This window comes from Vulpes vulpes, chromosome X (assembly GCF_048418805.1).
Source record: "Vulpes vulpes isolate BD-2025 chromosome X, VulVul3, whole genome shotgun sequence".
Taxonomy (NCBI): Eukaryota; Metazoa; Chordata; class Mammalia; order Carnivora; family Canidae; genus Vulpes; species Vulpes vulpes.
The window spans coordinates 87,693,944-87,716,684 of record NC_132796.1 but is presented as its reverse complement, the minus strand read 5'-3'; the positions used below and the strand labels follow the sequence as shown (position 1 = coordinate 87,716,684).

Here is a 22,741-nt window from a genome sequence, read left to right as displayed (position 1 = left end):
AACTTCCAAAGGTCCCAATTACAAACTGTGTTTGGCCTTTCCTGGTCAGATGTGAACAACTGTTCAAAACTCATAGCACAGGGGCACCCGAGTGGCTCAGTGGTTGAGAGTCTGCCTTTGGCTCAGGTCGTGTTCCCGGCTGGGGTCCTGGGATTGAGTCCTGCATTGGGCTCCCTGCATGGAGCCTGCTTCTCCCTCTGCCTGTGTCTGTCTGTCTGCCTGTCTCTCTCTCTCTCTCTCTCTCTCTCTCTCTCATCTCTCATGAATAAATAAATAAAATCTTTAAAAGAAAAAAACCTCATAGCACAGCTAGATCTAAAACAGTTTATAAAATCATGAACTGATATGATGGTGGCCAGGTCTCCACTCCGACTAGGCTTGTTGGGTAGTCGCTATGGCAAAGCTGGGAATAAATGACATTTTTCTTGGGTGGTTTCTCATTGCCTTTCACTAGTCAATTTCAGCATGCTGGACTCCCAACTGCAGTCCTTCAGCTCCCTTCCTGGTTTCTGACTCAGGTGTCTCCAGGTCAGATGACAAGATACCTAAGGGCCTTTGGTGGTGATTGGAATCTCTCAAGCTTCCTTAGATGATTGCCTGCATGATTCTCACTAAGGTGTTGATGGCTGGACAATTCACTCCAGCTCCCAGAAAGCAGCGTTTTGTGGGAGCTGTGAGCACAGGCTCTAGAATCAAACTGCCTTAGATTCAGCTTTTGACTTTATTAATTATTTACTGTGTGGCTTTGGGAAAGTTATTTCACCTTTCTGTGTCCCACTTTCCTAATGTGTAGTATGGGGGAGATAAGACTACCTACCTGATAGCATTGTTATGAGAATGAAAGAGATCATAATCATAATACTAGTTAACGCTTTACTGGCACTTACTATGTGACAGAGATGCTCTTAAGTCCTCACATTTATTAATGCATTTATATTTCAATAAATGACTTGAGAGAACTGATGCTTTGACCCAGAAGAATGGCCCTTCATAGGGAATTTTGAGCATACTGGCACGTTTACTGCAGAAATGTTTTGGGGAAGGTGGTTATTTAAATGGTGCCTCAGAAAAGCAAATAGCAAAGGCCCTAGCATGTAATGCTGGCCCTAGTATCCCAAAGTAAGTACGTGGCAGATTTTTATAGGAAGCATCTATCATCTACCTCTATCAGATCTTCCCATTCCCCATGATGTTTCTGGAAAGCCACTTAGGGTTGCTTCCCTACTTCTAAGCCAGCCTCCAATAAACAACTCCAGTGGAATAGACCATAGTAGGGAAGACAGAAATATGACCAAGGATTTCCAATAGTACAAAGATCCTAGTAAGTCAAGAAGTCCCATGCATGACTTGGCTCAGAACTGTTTCATCCAACGAGCAAAAGAAATGGAGTTTTTAAATGACAACTAGCACACATTAAGCGTCTATTACATCCATGCTGGGCATGGTGCCTGGCACAACACACACTCTCTGTTTCACCTTCACAATAACTCCGTGAGGTGAACTATACCTGGCCTCATTTTACAGATGAGGCAGAGAGTTAGAGACAGACTGAGTAACTTGTGTAAGGTTACATGGTAAATAAGTAGCTGAACTAGGATTTAAACCCAGGTGGGGGCGGGGGGGGCACCTGGGTGGCTCAGTGGTTAAGCATCTGCCTTTGGCTCAGGTTGTGATCCCGGGGTCCTGGGATCAAGTCCCGCATCAGGCTCCCCACAGGGAGCCTGCTTCTCCCTCTACCTATGTCTCTGCCTCTCTCTATGTGTCTCTCATGAATAAATAAATAAAATCTTAAAAAAAAAAACCCCAGGTAGGCCTGATTCCAAAGTCCAAGCTTGCCACTAAACCCTGAGCCATCTCTCATTTTGTGCTAACTGGGCAGGCCAGAACTTGAAAAACAAACTTAAATTACTTGTTACGGTAACAGTATCTGGCCAGCTGTGCTATCTAACAAATATTTTGTTTGGTATTTAATCATTTTTTTTAATCCTCACAAAACCCTATGAGGTAGGCACAGGTATTTACCGCTATTTTGCATATGATGAATGAGGCACTGAAAGACTAGGAAGCTCCTCAAGATCACCCAGTGAGTGGTACTTGAGCGGTACTCCCAGAATCTGAGCTAGAGCCTGGGCTCCTGGTATCTCAGCTCTAGAGCAGTGCTGTCCAACTGAAATGGGATGTGAGCCACATATGTGACTTTAAATTTTCCAGGAGCCACATCAAAAAGTAAAAAGACACAGGTGAAATTTCATATATTTCACTGAACCCAAAATGTCCAAAATTTCACTTCAGCATACAGTCTATATAAAACAATTGAGATATTTCACCATTTTTTGTGCTTGGTTGTCAGAAGCCAACATATATTCTATATTTACAACATGTCTCAATTTGGGCTAGCCAAGTTTCAAGTGCTAACTGGCCATATGTGGCTAATAGCTATTGTATTGGACCAAATATCTCTAGGTCTTAACCTAGAAGCTAAAGATTGAACAGAAGAAAGAACAGGAGTGGGGCCCCTGGGTGGCTCGGTCAGTTGAGTGTCTGCCTTCAGCTCAGGTCATGATCCTGGGGTGCCAGGATCAAGCCCCCACGCTGGGCTCCCTGCCCAGTGGGGAGTCTGCTTCTCCCTCTGCCCCTTCCCCTTGCTCATGTTCTATCTTTCTTTCTCTCTCAAATAAATAAATAAAATCTTTTTTTAAAAAAAAAGAAAGAAAAGGAGCTTTGATTTTCACAGACCTGCAGATGTGTCCTCAAAAAGGTTTTCCTTTTGGTATACTCGAAGTTGTTTCTCATCAGAAGATACAAAAGTGCAGATGCTTCGTTCCTGGTTGAGCTAATCTTCGAGGTGCAGCACTTTAAAACCTCATAGCAAAACGCAGCACACATGTTCACTCTTCCTTTGAAAAAGGCTGAGGGAAACTAAAGAACAGGAAAAACAAATAGGTATCTGAAAATCCAACCACAAAAATCAATCAACTCTCAAATGCCTACTATATTCTCACTCAAAACTGGATTGGGTGCTCTAGTGCCTGGGGGGCTCAGTCAGTTAAGCCTCTGCCTTTGGCTCAAGTCATGATCCTGGGGTCCTGGGATCCAGCTCCTTGTTGGGCTCCCTACTCAGTAGGGAATCTGCTTCTCCTTCTCCCTCTGCCCCTCCCTCCCCTGCTTGTGCTTTCTTGCTTGCTTTCTCTCTCAAGTAAATAAATAAAATCCTTAAAAAAATATGAGAACAATTCAAGTCTGTATACAGGTCACTGTAAAAATGTCCAGTACTGCCTATAAATGTGACAGATCTGAGAAGGGTTTACGATGGTCTGGAAAATAAAAGTAGGTTCTTGGTAATATGTATTAAATCAATGAATGGCTGAGATGATGATTGATTGATTGATGGGTGTCAGTTTGGGCTTTGAAAATGGGAAGGATGATCTGCAATGCTTACTCTTTTGCTTTATATTTAAACAGTTCCTTACATTATGAACTCAAAAATGCAGATAAAATTATAGTGGGAATGTATTCATCAAGTAGAGCTGATCTTTTAACAAAGTGAGGTAGAGATGAAGTGTACACCCACAAACATATGCATGTGTGTCTTCTACTCATAAATAGTGTTGAGTAAAATATATTTTGGCATTAGAGAGTACAAAAGTGACGCTCAGTCTTCAAAACAGCCAAGGAGCTATTACTTTGAAAATGTATTTAGTTTGCTTTGTGGAAGATAAATTATTTGTACAACATAGGCTTGTTACAATTGCCTATGCTTACGTGTCTAGGCAAGCAAGTAGTAAGTTGCTTCAAGTGTGCATCATGAAAGGGCCACCCTTTCAAAATTATTCCTTGGGAGTCTTGACTTTAAACCCATATTACATGAACCTTTTTTTTTTTTTTTTTTTGGTAGTCATCTCAACACCCAGCGTGGGGCTCAAACTCATGACCCTGAGATCAAGAGTCACATGTTCTATCGACTGAGCCAGCCAGTATCCCAGGAATCCACTCCTTATCACCTTAACACTAAGTGCAATGCTGTGCAGATAATGAATGTTTTCTGATTGGCAATTGGGAAATCTCATCAATAGATTCACCAGATTAGACCAAATCTTGCTGGGCAAGATACTCTAGTATGGAAATAAAGGTGTAAAGGAGGGCATGGGAGTAGTGTAGTTAATCCACTAAAATTAGTCTCTATCTCCACCATACTTTTCTGAGTGGGCAATGGCCAAAATCATTAATGACCTCCTCATTATCAATCCCAATGGACTCCCTTTCCCCTTTATCTCATTAGACCACTCTGTACCTCCTCATAATGTTGAAACTTCTTCTTTGGCTTCCATGATATCCCTCTTTTCTGCCTTTCTTCCCACATATGTGACTGTTCCCTTCTCATTTCCAAAGATTTCTTTTCCAGCCCCTTCTAGGTTGTTTTTCTCCAATGTACTGCTCTTGACCTTTATTTTTTTTTGGTTCTTCCTCTACACACTCTCCAGGGGAAATTAAACCACTCCCATGGCTTCAATTACCGCTCATATGCTGATGCTCTCCCTAGTTCACTATGCTGCAGCTACACTGAACCTTTCAGTTCTCAGAATTTTCAATTCTTTCCCAACTCTGGGTCTTTGCATATGCATGTCCTTCTCCCTAGAGTGTTCTTCCTTGAGCTTTTCAAATAGTTGGCCCCTTTTATATTTCAGGTTTCATTTTAAAAGGTACAAGCCTATCTAAAGTAAGGTATCTCTGGGGCACCGGGTGAGGGCTCAGTTAGCTAAGTGTCCAATTCTTGATTTTGGTTCAGGTCATGATCTCAGGGTTGTGAGATTGGGCCCAGCATTGGGCTCTGCACTGGGCATGGAGCCTGCTTAAGATTCCCTCTCTCGGGATCCCTGGGTGGCGCAGCGGTTTGGCGCCTGCCTTTGGCCCAGGGCGCGATCCTTGAGACCCGGGATCAAATCCCACATCGGGCTCCCGGTGCACGGAGCCTGCTTCTCCCTCTGCCTATGTCTCTGCCTCTCTCTCTCTCTGTATGACTATCATAAGTAAATAAAATTAAAAAAAAAAAAAAGATTCCCTCTCTCCCTCTCCCTCTGCCCCTCCCTACCACCACCTACCACCCCCATCCCTCACTTGTGTGCACATGCTCTCTCTAAAAAAAATAAAATAAATTAAGGTATCTCCTAAAAATCATTATTCTCTATCTCAGCACCTTGGTTGCTTCCTAGAACTTATAATTACTATTTTATTTACTTGTTTATTTTCTTTTCCCCAACCCCACTAGCCTACAAGCTTCAAGAGGGCATTGAGAAGTTTCAGAGACTGTTTCTTTTGTATCCCCACCTTGTATCTTTAGTACCTAGTACCATGCCATACAGAGAAACAGTGTTCAATAAATACAGGATGGATGGATGGATGGATGGATGGATGATGAGTGGATGGGTGATGACTCCAAGTCTAGCTCTTTAACTCAGATCTCTCCCCCAAGCAAAGATCTATATATTCAACTGCCAATTCTAATAGCTCTAACTGAATGCCCTAAAGACATCTTAAATTCAACAGGCCCACAAAACAGAACTCATTAACTTTTACCCCAAATGTAATTTTTTCTCTGTATTTCACATTACCTACCATACTCCATCATCCAGTCAGTGAACCAAAGACCAAATCCTATTGATTCAATTTTCTTACCATGTTTTATGTCTGCCTTTGACTTTCCATCTTCACTGTCACTATCATTTACTCTAGGTTCTCATCTCTTATCCAGCTCACTATAGTAAGTCTTTTTCCTGCCTTTATTTGGTATTGCCACCCATCCACCTTCCACACTACTTTTTTTTTTAAAGATTTTATTATTCATGAGAGACACACACACAGAGAGGCAGAGACACAGGCAGAGGGAGAAGCAGGCTCCATGCAAGGAGCCCAACGTGGGACTCGAAGGCAGACTCTCAACCACTGAGCCACCCAGGCGTCCCTCCACACTACTTTTGAGAGAGTTTCCCCCCACCCACATCAATCTTCTCTTAATACAAATCTAATTCTGCTGGTTCCATGTTCCCTGAGGCCTCAAAGATGAAGTCTAACTCCTAAGATGAGTACATAATCATCTGGTCCCCATTAACCTCTTCAGTCTCATCTCTTGCTCAGTCCTTACTAAGTTCTATCTCTACCACTACAGAGGAACTTTTGCTAAATTAGAACATTTCCCCTTCTGCCCACCCTCAGATCCCTGTACAGACTTCTCTTATTCTAGTGGTATTTGTGGATGTGTGTCCACATATGTGTGTAGGTTTCCCTCTACTGGACGTTAAGCCCTGGGACTGTATCCCTGACACATTGTCTAACACCAATAAGTTCCTACCCTTTAACTGTTTGGTTGATGAATTATTCTGAATTATTTCCCTTAGTTTCTTATAACATGCTTGTGTTGAATTCAGTTCTCCACATACCTCTTTATTCAAAATTATATCAAGGAGTGGCAATTAAAAACAACCTTCAAATCCACTTAAGTTCTATATCAAGTAAAAGCAATAAGCTGTCATACAAATAATGATGACAAAAAAAGTTTTCCATGCTTAGCTATTCCACTACACAAATCATTTAATTGAATTTGTCTTGTTGGAGTTATACATGCCAGAGTAGAGGCCTAGACTGTAGCTTTCCATAATTTTAACTCCATCATGTTTTATAATGCTTTTTATTACATTTAAAAGCTATCAAAAACAGACCAGAAATAAATTTTTGCTATCAGTTTCGGTCAGATTTATTCCTAAAAGCCTGGTCTGAGGTTTTGTTGAGATGAGGTAAGCAGCCTGAAAATTTAAAGCCAGCAGATACAATTAGCACTGAGAGGCAGAATTCATTCATCTGAACCTGTACTGAGTGCCTATCATTTGCAGGATATCATACAAGACCCTGCGGTTAAGAAACCTGGTCTCTGCTTTCCAAGGGCTTATACATGAATGCACTGATTAACGTTTGTATCCTCAGCATGAGAAGACTTTCAAGAGAAGCAAACTGGGGGTGCCTGGGTGGCTCAGGGGTTGAGCATCTGCCTTTGGCTCAAGGTGTGATCCTGGGGTCCTGGGATCGAGTCCCGCATCAGGCTCCCCACAGGGATCCTGCCTCTGTGTCTCTCATGAATAAATAAATAAAACCTTAAAAAAAGAGAAGCAAACTAAAAGTAAAACTGGCAAAGTTGGTAATTTGAAAATGATACTTTTCAAAGGAGCCTGCTGGAAAGGGGAAGGAATGGCAAGGTGAAATAACAGCATGTTTAGACTTTAAGGGGTCCCTGGCTGGGCCCCTTTTGTGTATTTTGCCCTTCCGTACCCAGGATTACAAAGGCAGTACTTAATAGCTTTGTTGTCTGAGGTTCATGGATATCAACATAGTGGTCTCATTGCCCTCTTTCTGGCCTGCTACAGATGGAGCCTGCTAGCAGCTATAAAGCTTTTCTCCTTACCTTACTGATGAAAGCTCGCAGGGAGGCAAAAACATGTTTCAGCGACATTTCAGATTGTCCGTTTTTAAGAAAAGCCAGATGAATATCAAATACTTTTTTCATTAATGGGTTGTGGCCATCATTATTTAAAAGTTGACTCTATAAAACATAAAACAAACAAACAACACGTTGGGGCGCTAGGGTGGCTCAGTTGGTTAAGCTTCTGCCTTCAGCTCAGGTTGTGATCCTGGGGTCCTGGGATCAAGCCCTGCATCAGTTTCTCTGCTCAGTGGGGAGCCTGGTTCTCCCTCTCCCTCTGCCCTACCTCCTGTTCATGCTATCACTCTCTCTCAAATTAATAAATAAAATCTTTAAAAAATACATCTTGCAGAAATAGTTTATGCCATCCCCCACTCCCCCAAATGAGAGAGTCAACTTTACCATACCTGTTTATCAAAGCACTGCTTGAAAGTTTCAGAAAAACAAAAAGTTAAATATAACTTAAAAACATTTGTGCCATCTTTCAACTTGGAAATCTCAAAACGCTGCATAAACTCCAACTGCACTTAATTCCATCATTTTAAGTAGATGAAAAAAAAAAATTCCAATGTAGCATAGCAAATGCAGAACTAGTTATAGGTTAGTATACCTACTAATAGGTTAGTAGAAAACACTACTAGCCTATTAATATTTTTCTTCAAAAAGCTTATTCTTTTTAAGTAATCTCTCCACCCAACATGGAGCTCAAACCTACCACCCTGAGATCAAGTGATGCATGCTCCACTGACTGAGCCAGCCAGGTGCCCTTTTTAATCTATTAATATTAAGCAGTATATTGCTCAATAGCAGGTATCACAATTGAACAGACTAGGTATAACGGTAACATCAACACCCAGAATCCCTGAATGGTATAAAACTTTTCTGGTTCTTTCTTTAGTCTACTTTGGCTCAGGGTGTAATGGTTACAAGTATGGATTCATGAGGTGCCTGGGTGGCTCAGTGAGTTAAGCATCTGACTCTTAATTTTGGCTCAGGTCATGATCTCTGGGTCCCAGGAGCCTGGAGGCCAGCTCTGTACTCGGCAGGGAGTCTGCTTGAGGATTTTCTCTCTCCCTCTGTCCCTCCTCCCACTCATTCTCTAAAATAAATAAATAAACCTTAAAAAAAAGCATGGATTCTTTTAATGACTGTCCTAGCTCTGAATCCTGGTTCTGCTAAGTTATGTGACATAACTTCCCTGTGAACCTCAGTTTCCTAATTTTTACAAGAGGAATAATCATAGTATCTGTATCATAGAGCTATTACAAGGATTAAAAGTGAAGGGGTGCCTAGGTGGCCCAGTTGGTTAAGCGTCTGCCTTTGGCTTAGGTCTTCATCCCAACGTCCTAGGATCGAGCCCCATGTCAGGCTCCCTGCTCAGGAGGAGTCTGTTTCTCCCTCTCACTGGGAATATACTCACTCGCTCTGTCTCTCTCAAACAAATAAAATCTTTAAAGAATTTCTAAAAATAAAAGTGAGTTCCTATTTGTTAGTTTATTGAGGTATAATATGTGTACCATAAGATTTACCCATTTTATGTATATGATTTAATTATTTTAATGAAATTTACAGAGTTTTTCAACCATCACAGTCCAATTTTAGTGTACTCTCCTTATCTCGGAAAGATCCCTGGTGCTCATTTGCAATCACTCCCCTTTCTCACCCCCAGCCTCACAATAGAAAAGTGAGTTAATATTTGTAAAGCACTTGGGATAGTGCCTGACATCTGCCAAGACACTTATTTGTTAAGTAAGAAGGATCTGAATAGGAGGAAGGAATACAATGTGAGCCTTAAGATGTCCTTCTTATTTATTGGCACAATAAAAATGAATTTAGGCTGCATTTTAATTAGAACAAACTTATTACTTGATAAAGGGATTCTGTAGCCTATTTCTTATTAATATCTAATTTCATTTTCCCTTATAAGCCTCTGAAAAGCCCAGGTCAGGATTCCATAGTAAACCTGGAAGGCTATGGGACACCTGAGTGGCTCAGGAGGTTACACATCCAACTCTGGGTTTCAGTTCAGGTCATGATCTCAAGGTTGTGAGATTGAACCCTGAGTTGGGATCCACGTGGGAGCTCCCTCTCTCTCTCTCTGCTCCCCACCCCCACCCACATGTGGTGCGTTCTCTCTCAAAAAAAAAAAAAAAAAAAGGACAACCTGGAGGGCTGAAGCAATTAAATGCATTACATAGAGAAGATGGATGAAAATAATTGACCTGTGTAACTCAAGGGAAAGCAAACAAGATTTTTTACTTTTGAGTTCTGCTAATGTCACATTATTTGACAGTAACATAATTTATACTCTTCAAAGCACCCTCTTATCATCTCATTTTGCTTCCTCAACAACCCTGCAAGATCATTGCCTTAACCTTCTTTTTAAAATCCTAGCAATGCCAATTTGTGTCCAGAGGCAAACATCTGAGAAAAAAAAAGCACTGAATGCCTGGCCAGGGAAGCCAGCCAGCCCGCCTGGACATCATCAAGCCTGACAAAACACCTTATTGCCATGAGTATTTGGGCAAACTGGTTCAATCCTAATTCAAGCTGAAAGTTGCTGGATATATTAATAAAAGAGTGACAGAAAACATTTTTAAAACACACACAAAAAATCAAACAACGGAAGTTCAGAGGTAGAAGGAAGCATAAGGGCAAATGACCCCAAACCCCTCCCTTTACGAATGTGGCAGGTAAGTCTCCGTGGATCCCCAAGGTCACATAGTAGCCAAATGAGGTCTGTCATCTAAGTTTCTAGACAGTTTATTAGGGACTTTTTCCCTACACTATGCTTTCTCTAATTAATTTATATATAACGTCTTCTTTATGACACCAACTAAATTCTAACTCTTCATTTTTACCTTGAAACACTGGGTGAAAAACGAGATGGTATCCAGCACTGTGAGGGAAACTTCAGTAGCAGTATTGCCTTCGAGGAGTGCCTGATGGAAAATGTCTGCTTCGGTTGTCGCAGAGCCTAAGATTTAAAAAAAAAAAAAAAAAAGTAAATGCAAACTGCCCAATGTAGAGATTCACGTATCAGTTTTGAATGATTCCCCCCCTCAAAGACTCAGAGAGACACAAGCAAGAAGAAAGGAGGCTCTCAATATCCGCAGACCTAATGAGCTTCCTTGCATTTATTCCTTAATCAAATATGATCCTGGTTAATCAGTTTCACTCATTCTTACTTCAGCTCCGTATCAACAACTCTGCAACACATAATTAGGTGCCTGCTTCTTTGGAGACAAGATTTCAGGGATGGGAAATAACATGGGAAATTATGTGTGCGAAAATGAGAAATCATAGACAGTCAGCGACATCACATTCTGTGGTGCCCTGTGGCCAGATGTTTCCAATTATGCCACTGTTAGGGGACTTGTTTCTAGATCAGAAGAAAAACAAAGCATCTGGGGCAACCAAAGGAAGTAGCTCCATTACCTTTTTAAAGTGACAAGAGCAAAGCCTACAGCTATAAAACTTGCATTTTTTTAAAGGTTTTGAGTCTATTATTAGTTCAGGGTCCATCTGCTCAAGACATTTGTTTTTATTATTAGTCCTTATCACAAAGCCAGTTTGGCTGACTTCCTTTTCTGCAACCTCCAGAGGACAGTATGGAAATGAAAGATTTCTCTTTGACTTTTTATTAATATTTGCTTTTCAGAGGACTGCTTCCATTTATATAACCCTCTAGCTTCCCTCACTGGTCAACATTTCTCTCCTTGTCATATTCTCCTTGTCAATATTTCAACACATGTGAAATATACCTTGGTCAAAATAGTATTTACAGTTCTTTCATTTCTGCAGTCAGTTCAGCAGATGTAATCCTTTAAAATCATCAAATGAACAGATATTATATATATTAAACAAATATATATTATTATATTAAGATGCCATTATTTGCACTGGAGTTTAACAGTAGGAATGAAGGATATCCAGTGTAAAATAATATGATGGGAACAGCAATTCAGTGGGAAAAATTAATTTCTTTAATACCAAACTAAGAGAAAAACCTCTATTACCTAAAAATTGCTGGAAAATCCACGCATGTATTGTCAGATATTCATGCATGATGAAATGACTGTATATAAACACAGAGGTATGCAAAGATATCCATGTGTGCAAAAGCATTTCCAATCGTATTGGCAATTTAAGCTAGAATTTCTTCAAGGTTACATGGTATTACATGTATATTTCAAATGACTATCCTACCCACATTTTCACTTACTGTGATTAAGTGTAAACGAACTTTCCAGGCTACTAAGATGCTGAAGTCGGGCCTGCATTACTCCTGATCTGTTTCGCAGAGCTGGCATGGTTTGTGATTTTCGGTCTATTCCAAAGTGCTTTGACAGCCAGGCATCATGCACCCTAAAGTGAATTTTAAAGTTAGGAAATGGAGTACTCTAATACTAGATCTCAATGTTAGATTAAAAAAAACAACAACAAAAAATAAAAAATAAACAACAACCTAATACATGACTAGGTTTCCACATCAACAGCATATCATGTTCAATACTCTATCTACTATTACTTGGCTGAAATGAGGCAGCACTGGAAATTGTATGATGTTTTCATGGATATTTAAAAGAACTTTTGCTATGAGAATATAATTAAGGAATTTAGAAAAAGTTTCTTACTTCCCTCCCTCCCCTCAAAAAATCAGAGTCAAGTGGCCAACACTTCAGAAGGTTCAAGCTTTTTTTCAAAAGGTGAGGCAGGGCAAGAGTCCCAGGAAAGAATGAGAGGGATACTCAGAGGTAAAAATGAGGTGGGGAGGATTTCTGGGGTTAGGTGTGCAAAAAAGAATGCCAATTTGATCTGTTCCTGGACTGGAGTTATACCTGGATCAGAAATTTTTACTCTGTAAACATGTCTGTTACTAGGATGGGCCAACTTTTGTTTTCTTTAGATTTTAAGGTTCCTTTTTTTAAAAAAATTACAGCTGGGTCGTCTGGGAACTGAGGAAGAGTTTGTCTTTCCTCTAGTGAACAGAATGGGAGAATGAGCAGAATTGTAGAGGTTAAGTAAGGTTCGTGGTGGTAGTTACCATGCCAGTTCCAGTCACAGGGAAAGACAGTGGAAATCGTCACCTGAATTATGCATTATTAGGATGTTCCCAACATCGAGCAATAACCTCCATCCAAAGTGCCCCTTTGGTTTTTAGAAGTGCCATGGAATTTAACTTAAAATAAAAAGGACTCTATTTGAGTTCCTTAATTCTACCCCTAAAATAGATCTTACTGGAATAAGTAATCTTTTCCTTAGGTTCCCCCAAACATTTTTGAAGTATTTATTTCATTAAGACATAGGTGGCAAAAAGTAGAAAAGAGCTAATATAGAATGCACATCCCAGCCGCTGTTGGGGATTTCTATTTACCTTAGCAACTGAAGTCAATATTGACAGGTTGTTGATAAAAGTACAGACCTTACAGTTGTTCCCATTTTATGATTTCCTGCCTTCTCCTGGATCTAAGGCCTTTCTCACCTCTTTCCGAAAAGACAAGCATCTGTTCTAGGATTAGAACAGAAACTCTGCATATCAGGCTAATTACTACCCTTTGGAAAACTTAAAAATACATCATTTCACGCTAGTTTAATTTACAATTTGAGTTCAGACATATTAAATAAACCATAAGCAAACTCATGTTAACACAAAATGAAGAATCTAGGTTTTATATGGCATGATCAAGACTGCCCTCTGTTGGAAGAGAAGGAAAAAAGTGGAAATTGCCGTGGGAATTACCTTGCTATGTTTCTTTTTCCCATATACCTAAAGTGAAACAAACATACTCTAGAAAGAAAAACAACAGCATGTTAGTAAGATATTGCCTTGCTTTGCATTTTAACAAGTAGTATTTGAAAACTCGCATGAGTTTTCAAACAAAGAATGGCCTATTTAAATCATACTACAATAATATGCTTTGGTTTACAGACATATACACATTAACTACTTGTGGGTTTGCCATATTATATCTTTCTAGATTTACTTGCTATACCAACATTAGCAACAAAAAGCTCTATGTCTTCACATACAATTCTAGCCAAATTTAAAAAGGTTGTCAGTGAAAAAAAATAAAAAATAAAAAAATAAAAAGGTTGTCAATGCAAATGATGATTCTACATCGTGCTCTATAAGGTTTCAGAGCAAAAATCTCCAGCTTAGCCACTAATACCTAAATAAAAAGTTTCTTAAGCCTTAAAAATTGGAGCAACTGCTATATTTTTATAATGGCATTAAGATACCTTCCATTATTCATAATCTCAAACACATACAGAAGTAAAGAAAATAGCATACTAAACCCCCACATACCCAGCACCCACCAGCTTCAACAGTTATCAACTTATGGCCATTCTTGTTTATCCTACACTCTGAACAGGTTCCATGCTCTCCCTCCACCCTCCCTATCTCTTGTATTTTTTGGAAGCAAATCCCCAACATCATATATTTTCATCAGTAAATATTTCAGTATAGTTTTTTAATATCTTAACTGTCATTTGTTTACTGACACTTTCTGCAAAATTTTGAAAGACTTTAATATGTACTGGTTATCCTTTTTGTTTTGAAGGACATGCACATAAAAACATCATTTATGTGTGCTATTAATTATTTTATTTTATTTATTTTTAAAGTAAGTTCTATGCCCAAAGTGGGGCTTGAACTCATGACCCTGAGATCAAGAGTCACATGCTCTACCGACTGAGTCAGCCAGGAGCCCCTGTGTGCTATTTATTTAAAAATTTCTTACATTTCATTCTTTTTTTTTTTTTTTTAGCTTTCAATCAGGATGTACAAATAGCTCAGCAAACTATCTAGGGCAAGTTCCCACCACCACCTAGGAAATAAGACTGGGTTTTCCCCCAACTGCCTTGAAATGGAGATGAATATATATATGCATTTCTCAAGTTGGTAGGGTTACTCAGCTCTACAGAGGAGTACAAATTCTAAATTCCAGTCCTTGAAGCTGCTCCATTAAGCCAGCATCTGCTCCAAATGAATGCTTTTGGACAGCTGATGCCACTTCTAGTTTTCCAGTCCAGAAAGACTGCTGCTGGGCTGAAAGATGGTCTATTATTAGCTAATTTCTCTGATATCTTAAGTATTCCATCTCCATGTTTCCTTCTATCTATGTGAAGAACCTATGTGCTAGCCTTGATGCTACCAAAATAGTTGAATATTTCCTACATTATTAGCAAATAAGCTGTTGGGGAAAAAAGGTAATATTTTATCCCCCAAATAAGAAGAAAATTTACAAAAATATATTAATATAACTTACTCTAGAAGTATGAGAATGTTTATGAGCTCCTGAGGAGATACTTTGTTCCAGTAAGTTAAGAGAGTATCTGAAAATGGAATAAAGTGGTGGATCTTGAAACAAGTAGAGCAAATAACACAGTGCACCCCAAAGTACCAATAACCTAGCTTCAACAACCATCAACTCACAGCCAGTTGTTTCATCTATATCCTCCTCTCCCATCTCATTGCTCAATACACACTGTATTTAAGTTAATTCCAAATGTATTGGTTTATCTGTGATTGCTTTAACAATAATTTACTTTGTAAATATTCTTTTGGATGGCTGACACTAATCTTCATATCGTCCCTGAAGACGGAGGAAGGGAAACAGACCTGGGGTTTTTTAATGAACTTCCTAAAATTTTATGCAACATGGTATGCTTATGTGTATTTTTCCAGAGGGTCAAGTACCTTTGCCTGCTACTCAAGGGGCTCTGTGAACCAAAAAGTTTGAGAACTTTAAACTTTATAAGAGAGATTTTTTTTCTCTCTTTGCCTTTGCATTATAAACTCTGAAGCCCTGGTATTATGTAAACACACACAGAGTTAAAAAGAAAACAACAGGATGAACGAAAATGATGTTAAATAGTTTTATGCTAAGCACATCCAACCCACTTTTTTCCCCCCTGTATAAACTTCGTTGTTCCAGCTCCCTTCTACCTCTAAAAGTCTTTCATTTTGTATAGCTCCTCAGGCCTTTTTTCTATCTGCTAGATTGGATGCTACCTGATTCTGATCAATTTTTGCTCAAATAAACTCTTAAAAATATGGCTGTTTATCTTTTAACCATTTGTCCACACACACATACTGAATTATTCCAGATATAAAAGTCCCTTAAATCTATCACATATACGTCTCTTGTGACTGGTTCCTTTGCTTCCAACACAGTGACTTATTGAGATGTGGGGGGAAAAAATGAAAAGGAAAAAAAAAAAAACTGCCGCCACTTAACGCTCTTTTATTTTTTAAAGAGATTTTATTTTTAGCTAATCTCTACACCCAAAGTTAGGGCTAGAACTGACAACCCCGAGATCCTGTCACATGCTCTACCCACTGAGTCAGACAGACACCCCCTCTCCATCCCCTTTTTACGCAACTCAGATATAGCTAGCGGTGCCAGTAGCTCTTCAACGTAAACATCTTATACGTACAACAGAACTGTCCAATGACAAACCTGCCATTCCAGTTACAACCGGTAAGCGAGGGCTGTGAAGACTAGGCGATGTTGGCTACATGGAGGGGGTGGGAGAGGGAGGAATGTAGGGATTTTGACTTTACTTCCAACTGTTTTTAAAGCCATGAGTATTGATACTTTCTAAAACGCTGATCCTCAAGAATACAAATGAGAAATAGCGTCAAATTAGATTAAAAAAAAAAAAAATAAAGCGAGCAGGGACTTCCGGTCCCCCCCCCCCCCCGCTCCTGCCTTTTATTGCCTAGCTCAGAGAAGCCCAGATCTCCCAGAAGCCACCGGGTTTCCGGCCTCTCAGCCTCCCGTCGAAGCGCGGTGCCGAGGCGCCATCTTCCCTCTCCCGCACACCGGCTTTTCTTGGCGAAAGACTCCTACCTCCTTCCGCCAAAACGTTGGGACTTTCCATCCATCCCTGAGCCAGCCTTGTGCCAGCCGTGTGCCCAGAGGCAGCTTCATAGAAGGTCTGTAAAAGGGGTGAAAGCCTTATCCCTGCTGCGGCCCAGCTCTAGTCAGCAGCTCCTCCGCCATTTTGTCGGCAGCGGCGGCAGCACTGTCAAGCCGTTAGCCCATCTCCACCATTTCTAAATCCCAAATCCGTGAGACAGAATGCAGAAAGGGAACATGGGTGGAGGAGACAGGGGAAGTGGTAAGAAACCTTCAGTAAAAGATAAATTGCGGTTCAGTGTCTGTGATGTGTCATCTGACGAGTTTAAGAAAACTTGGCTAGCACTCAAAGAGCTCCATGATAAAGAGCTACACCGTTTACAGGCAAAATTAGCCACTTTGAGGAAAGAGCGATTGGCAGACGGGAGGTGGACAGGCTCCATAGCCAAAATTAAAGAGCTGACCGAACAACAGAAAGTCCTCAGTAGCACCATTCGTGACTTGCGAAATCAGTTAAATGCAAAAGTATGTGACCGCTGTTCAATGAATGAAACGTACAGGAACACGCTACAGCAAGAGTTTTATGATATTCAGCAACAAAATCTTCAGTTTATTGCTGAGCTTACTGCAGAAAGGAATAAGTTAAGAGAAGAAAATAAAAAGCTTTCTGCAAAACTGAGACTGAATCAGCAACAGTTTCAGCCTTCTTTTTCTTACTCTGATAGCGATGATGATGACTTTATTCCCTGTACTCAAAGGTCTGTGCAAGTTTTTTCGGTCAGGGAGCCTGCCCCAAGTGCTCAGATGCATATGCCTATCCAAATGATGAGGCAATCAAATACTGAACAGATAAGATCTGGGAGAAAAAAAGAACGACGACAAAGTCCAAAGTTTGCAATTCCATTTTGCAGTCAGGACCTCTTTGAGGAGCCACAGATCTCTCCTGAGATTTCTTCTAATAGCAGTAAGCCTGCTGCAGTGAGCAGTACCAATCAGAAGTCAACTGCAGTTTTTCCTTTAACATCTACACTTGATCCTCAAAGTGGGGATGGATTTCAAGATGTTTCAAACCTTCATGAAGACAAGCTTGGCCAGCCAAAAAGGAAACGTATCATCACCCAGAAGACCTCCACACAAAAGTGTGAAACTCATATTGACTTCTCTTGGAGCCTTTCCAGTATTTCTGCAGAAAACCCAACTACTCAAGTCATATCTGAAACTTCAGAGGAAAATATGCCTGATTATAACAAAAGTTCACTTTCCCCTTTTACATTGAGAAAGGAAAAGCCCCCTTTAACTGTATTTCCTTTTGACTATACCTTAAAATCTAATGGGAAAAGAAGATTGAAGGCTGGTACTGCTCGTTGCAACAATGTGTTTTCTGTAAAAGATTACAGTAACCAGACACTGTCCACTGAACAATCCGTTAAGCAGAATAGTAATGAATCTACAGGTACAGAGTATGGTGCCTATAAGCCTCCAAGTGATACTCAAAGTTTGATCTTTGAGTCTGTAATCAAGAGAAAAGCCAAGATACAGTCAGGAAAAAGGGAGAAGTAGCTTTCCCTTATCCTCTCAAGGAAAATGCTTTTCTTTTACCAAAGGACAGTCTTCTTGTCCATTCAGACTGTGTAACTGATTACCCCTGACTCTGATTCTGTTTTTCAGTAAATAATAAGACAATAAGAACAAAAAAAGTTTGGCAAATGACTAAGACTTTGAAACAATGACTTATTGCCAGTTAATAAAATATAGCACAAATAGAGAAGGAAATTTAGAATCCCTCTACTTCCATACAGAAGTGTAGAGGTCTGCCATCTTTTTGTTGAAATTAAGTTGCTCTGTTTATGAACCAATTAAAGCCAAGAGAGGACCTGAAGAGTGTGGGCATAAGAGTTCAACATTTAAATGCACATAGACTGACTAAAAAATTTACCAGACAAGACCAGGCAACTAGAATACATCCATTGATAGAGGTCTACCATCTTTTTGTTGAAATTAAGTTGCTACTGTTTATGAACCAATTAAAGCCAAGAGAGGACCTGAAGAGTGTGGGCTTATAAGAGTTCAACATTTAAATGCACATAGACTGACTAAAAAATTTACCAGACAAGACCAGGCACCTAGAATACATCCATTGATAGAGGTCTACCATCTTTTTGTTGAAATTAAGTTGCTCTGTTTATGAACCAATTAAAGCCAAGAGAGGACCTGAAGAGTGGACTTATAAGAGTTCAACATTTAAATGCACATAGACTGATTAAAAAATTTACCAGACAAGACCAGGCACCTAGAATACATCCATTGATAGAGGTCTACCATCTTTTTGTTGAAATTAAGTTGCTCTGTTTATGAACCAATTAAAGCCAAGAGAAGACCTGAAGAGTGGACTTATAAGAGTTCAACATTTAAATGCACATAGACTGACTAAAAAATTTACCAGACAAGACCAGGCACCTAGAATACATCCATTGATAAGAGGTCTACCATCTTTTTGTTGAAATTAAGTTGCTCTGTTTATGAACCAATTAAAGCCAAGAGAGGACCTGAAGAGTGTGGACTTATAAGAGTTCAACATTTAAATGCACATAGACTAAAAAATTTACAAGACCAGGCAACTAGAATACATCCATTGAGAAAGATCCAGAAGTAGATTTTTTTCAGAATAAAATGAATATGACTTTACATGTACAAAAGATAAAGAGATGTGACAGACTGTGTACTATTTCTTTAAAAATGTGCTTTTAAAAATCAAAAAGAGCATAAGAAAGAGAAATCTAATGAACAAAGACCAAATATTCAGCAAGAGAGGTCAACATTTATAAGAGGAGCAGGAACTATGAAGTTCTCAAGAAACAAAGCAGTTATGGTCCTATCCATGACACTAAAAAAAACAGCCAGAGACTTGTCACTGGTTATCACAGTATGTGGTTGCGCACATGCGCATGTGTGTGTGTGGTGTGCACGTGTCCACGTGTGCACATGTGGAAGAGAGGAGCAGTCAGCAATGCAACTCCCCCACCTCCTTTTTCTCCCCCTCCCCTCCTTCTTCCCCTCCCCTCCTTCCCCTCCCCTCCTTTTCTTCTCCCCCCCCTCCTTTTTTTCTCTGCCTGCCCCCAACTTTCTTTCCTTGGGGTATGGTGGTATTCAACTACTTTTTTGTTGTTGTTGTTGTTGTTTTTTCATGTGTCTCTTAGGCCTTTTTTTTTTTTTTTTGAGTCATTTATTCACGAGAGACACACAGAGAGGCAGAGACAAAGGCAGAGGGAGAAGCAGGCTCCCTGTGAGGAGCCCAATGAAGAACTAGATCCCAGGACCCTGGGATCATGACCTGAGCCAAAGGCAGATGCTCAACCACTGAGCCACTCAGGTGTCCCTCTTAGACCTTTTTTTTTTTTTTTTAAGATTTTATTTTTTCATGAGAGAGGCAGAGACACAGGCAGAGGGAGAAGAAGGCCCCATGCAGGGAGCCCGACGCGGGACTCGATCCGGGGATGCCAGCATCACACCCTGGGCCAAAGGCAGGCTCTAAACCACTGAGCCACCCAAGGATCCCCTTAGACCTTTTTAAAAAAAAAAAACAAATTTATTGAGTGATTTCCTGTACCATAATACTCAACCATTTAAATAGTGCACAATATGGTAGTTTATAGTATCTTCAAAGAGTTGTAGACCATCGCCCCAGCTTTAGAATATTTTCATCACCTTCAAAAGAAACCCCATATACATTAACCATCACTTTCCAAGTCTGCCCACTTTTCACCTTGTGGGAAGACAAAAATAGTGAGCTGTGGCTATAGTTGTTAACTGATCCATTATTTCTCAGAATGTAATACCACCAGGGTTCAAAATGATCTCCCTTTATTTCTTTCTTTCCCAAAAGAGGGTGGTACATCATATAGTCTCAATATAGTCTTTGACTTTAAATTATACAGTCTTAGAACTTAAAGATTATAGTTATATTTCTACTGTTTTATTAAGATATTCTAGAACTATTCATATCTATTTTTAGTCTCTAGCTATCAAATTATTTTGTTTTTATAGCCTGTATTATTATAAAAAAACTTTAAAATAACATTTACTAAAAATAAAGTAGGAAATAGATAAGTAAAATATAATGATAACATGTATAATGGTAATCAGAACCGAGGTCCTTTTATGTTCTTTATTCCTGCATACATGTTTTTCAGTAAAAATACTGAGAAAAGGAAGAAAAGGGAGGGAATTATATAAATAAATGTGGTATTTGGGAATAAGATAACCTCCTGATTTTACTTCCAGAGGACATGCAGTTTATGAAAACCCTTTGGTTACTCTATCATATGAAGAAGTGTTAATACTAGTAAATAGTACAACTCTACACCAAGGGAAAAAAACGAGTCTGAAAAAGAATCTGATACCACACAATACCATCAGTGATGCTACGAAGATAAAAGTGGCATTCCCTACCCTTAGAAAACCCTTCCTGTCTTTTTTTTTTGTTTGCTTCTGGTTTTCCAAATCCTGGGTTAAATAAAAACTAAAGTATTAAATATGACTTCTGGTTATTATTACCTCCTTCTATTTACATCGGTCATTTACTGAATTATAAGCTCTGCATGAAAAAAAAAAGTTTAGCACTTTGAAAACTATTGTTTCATTTTAGAAATCAAGTTTTAAATTCAAAAAATAGAAGAATCAAACCTCTATGACCAAAATGTACCTATTTTAAGTTAGAAATATAGGAATGTTTTAAGGTCAGAGTCTTCAAAGATTTGTTTCGAATGTGTACGTGTTCTACATACAAATGATGATCAAATATTTACTGCATGAACTTGCGAAGGTAAATGTCTAGTAGAGACCAGGCCTAATATGCTGGTAACTCACCTTCAGAAATCATTTTTACTATATACAAGTAGCACATTAAGAGGCTTCTGATTTCATACTGATCCAATCGGTTATACTGGGATACGCTACTCCTTGTAGAACTCTGTCGGGTCTGTAATAGAAAGACAGGACTTTTGTGAAACAATATTATAATTCCCTGTAACCTTTAACCCAATAACTATTTGTATCATTAGTCCTGTTTGGGAAAATTCTAAGCCTAAATCCAAATTTTATATCATACTTGGAAGGTAAATGAGCTGGAATCTTTCTTTATTGCTATTGCACAGAGTAGTATCACTAGAAATCATCTGAGGGTCTTCACCAAGATAATAGTCATGAACACTGTGTTTCATTCCCATAAGTTCTGTGTCTTAGTAGTAGTAAAAACCTTAAATAACCATATGTGGCTATTCCAGGAAAAATAGCTTTTACATGGAGGAGGAACTTAACTAAGGTATAACAAAGCACAGAGCCATTTTAAGCTCTTTTAATTTGAGTCTTTCAAAGTTTATTAATTAAAATCCAACCTACAAATAATAGGTCAGGGAATCTATGTTTTTTAAAGGGCTAATATTACAAGATAATATGATGAAGAATCCAGTAATATTTCAAAACTAGAGCATCTACAAACTAGTGATGTTCCCATTATTTAAGGACTTTTGTTAAAATATCAGTTATTAAGCACGCCAAGATCTGACTTACTTGGGAATTTATATGAATAGAGTATTAATAATCTAAAGAATTTTCCTTATTAAAAACCAACACTTCCACAGTTGAGCTAAACTGGGCTGGAGATACGCAATTACTAAACTAGGATTTACTAAGAACAAATTTTCATTTTGAGCAAAACACCTAGGTTCTAAATGCTTGCTAGCTGTGTGATTATTAACAAGTTCTTTAACTTCTTTGTCCTTTATCTGCCTTACCTATGATAATGTCTGTTGACAGAATCCTAAATGACATGAAATAGGAACCTTTGTGAATAAATTACTATTTACCCCCAAGCTCAATGAAGTATACTCCAGTGGTCCTCAAGGAGTGGTTCCCAACCAGCAGCATCAGCATCACTTGGGAACTTAGAAAAACAAATTAGCAAGCCCCATCCCAGATGGAATAAAAAACTCTGGGGTGGGGCCCAGCTATCTGCTTTTATTAGGTCCCTCCCCAGGTGATTCTGGTACACACTAAGAATGCCATGATAAAGGAGAAATATTGCTGGAATCAGAAAACCTGAGCTCAGGTCTGGCCTGCCATAGCTGTGTGGTTGTCCTAAGTCACAAACCCAGTTTTCATTTGTAAATTGAGTTGGAATTTATTATATTTATGCACCCTTCCAACCCTAATTTTATATGACTGTGATTTTACATAGTAGTGTCACAAGGCTTTACTGGCCTAAAATGAGGTTTCCCAGGTGCCAGGGTAACTCAGCTGATTAGGTAAGTGTCTGACTTGATTTCAGCTTAGGTCATTATAATCAGGGTGGTGAGATTAAGCCCCATGTTGGGCTCTGCACTGGGTATAGAGCCTGCTTAAGATT

At 39.3% G+C, this 22,741-nt stretch overlaps 1 protein-coding gene across 10 annotated transcripts in view; it reads right to left on the bottom strand.

The window, feature by feature from the left end:
• DOCK11 (dedicator of cytokinesis 11) overlaps positions 1-22,741 on the bottom strand; it is a 189,608-nt gene that overhangs the window by 42,520 nt on the left and 124,347 nt on the right. For all 10 annotated transcript variants that reach the window (XR_011998218.1, XR_011998219.1, XM_072743983.1 and 7 more), the window contains 7 exons: positions 21,205-21,316; positions 14,743-14,809; positions 13,212-13,259; positions 11,694-11,836; positions 10,330-10,445; positions 7,451-7,588; positions 2,737-2,919 (listed from right to left, as the gene is read on the bottom strand). Coding sequence is in view for 8 of the 10 variants with exons in the window: in XM_072743983.1 (XP_072600084.1) it covers positions 2,737-2,919; positions 7,451-7,588; positions 10,330-10,445; positions 11,694-11,836; positions 13,212-13,259; positions 14,743-14,809; positions 21,205-21,316 (807 nt within the window). In the remaining 2 variants the exon portion in view is untranslated. The remainder of the gene's footprint in view (positions 1-2,736; positions 2,920-7,450; positions 7,589-10,329; positions 10,446-11,693; positions 11,837-13,211; positions 13,260-14,742; positions 14,810-21,204; positions 21,317-22,741) is intronic.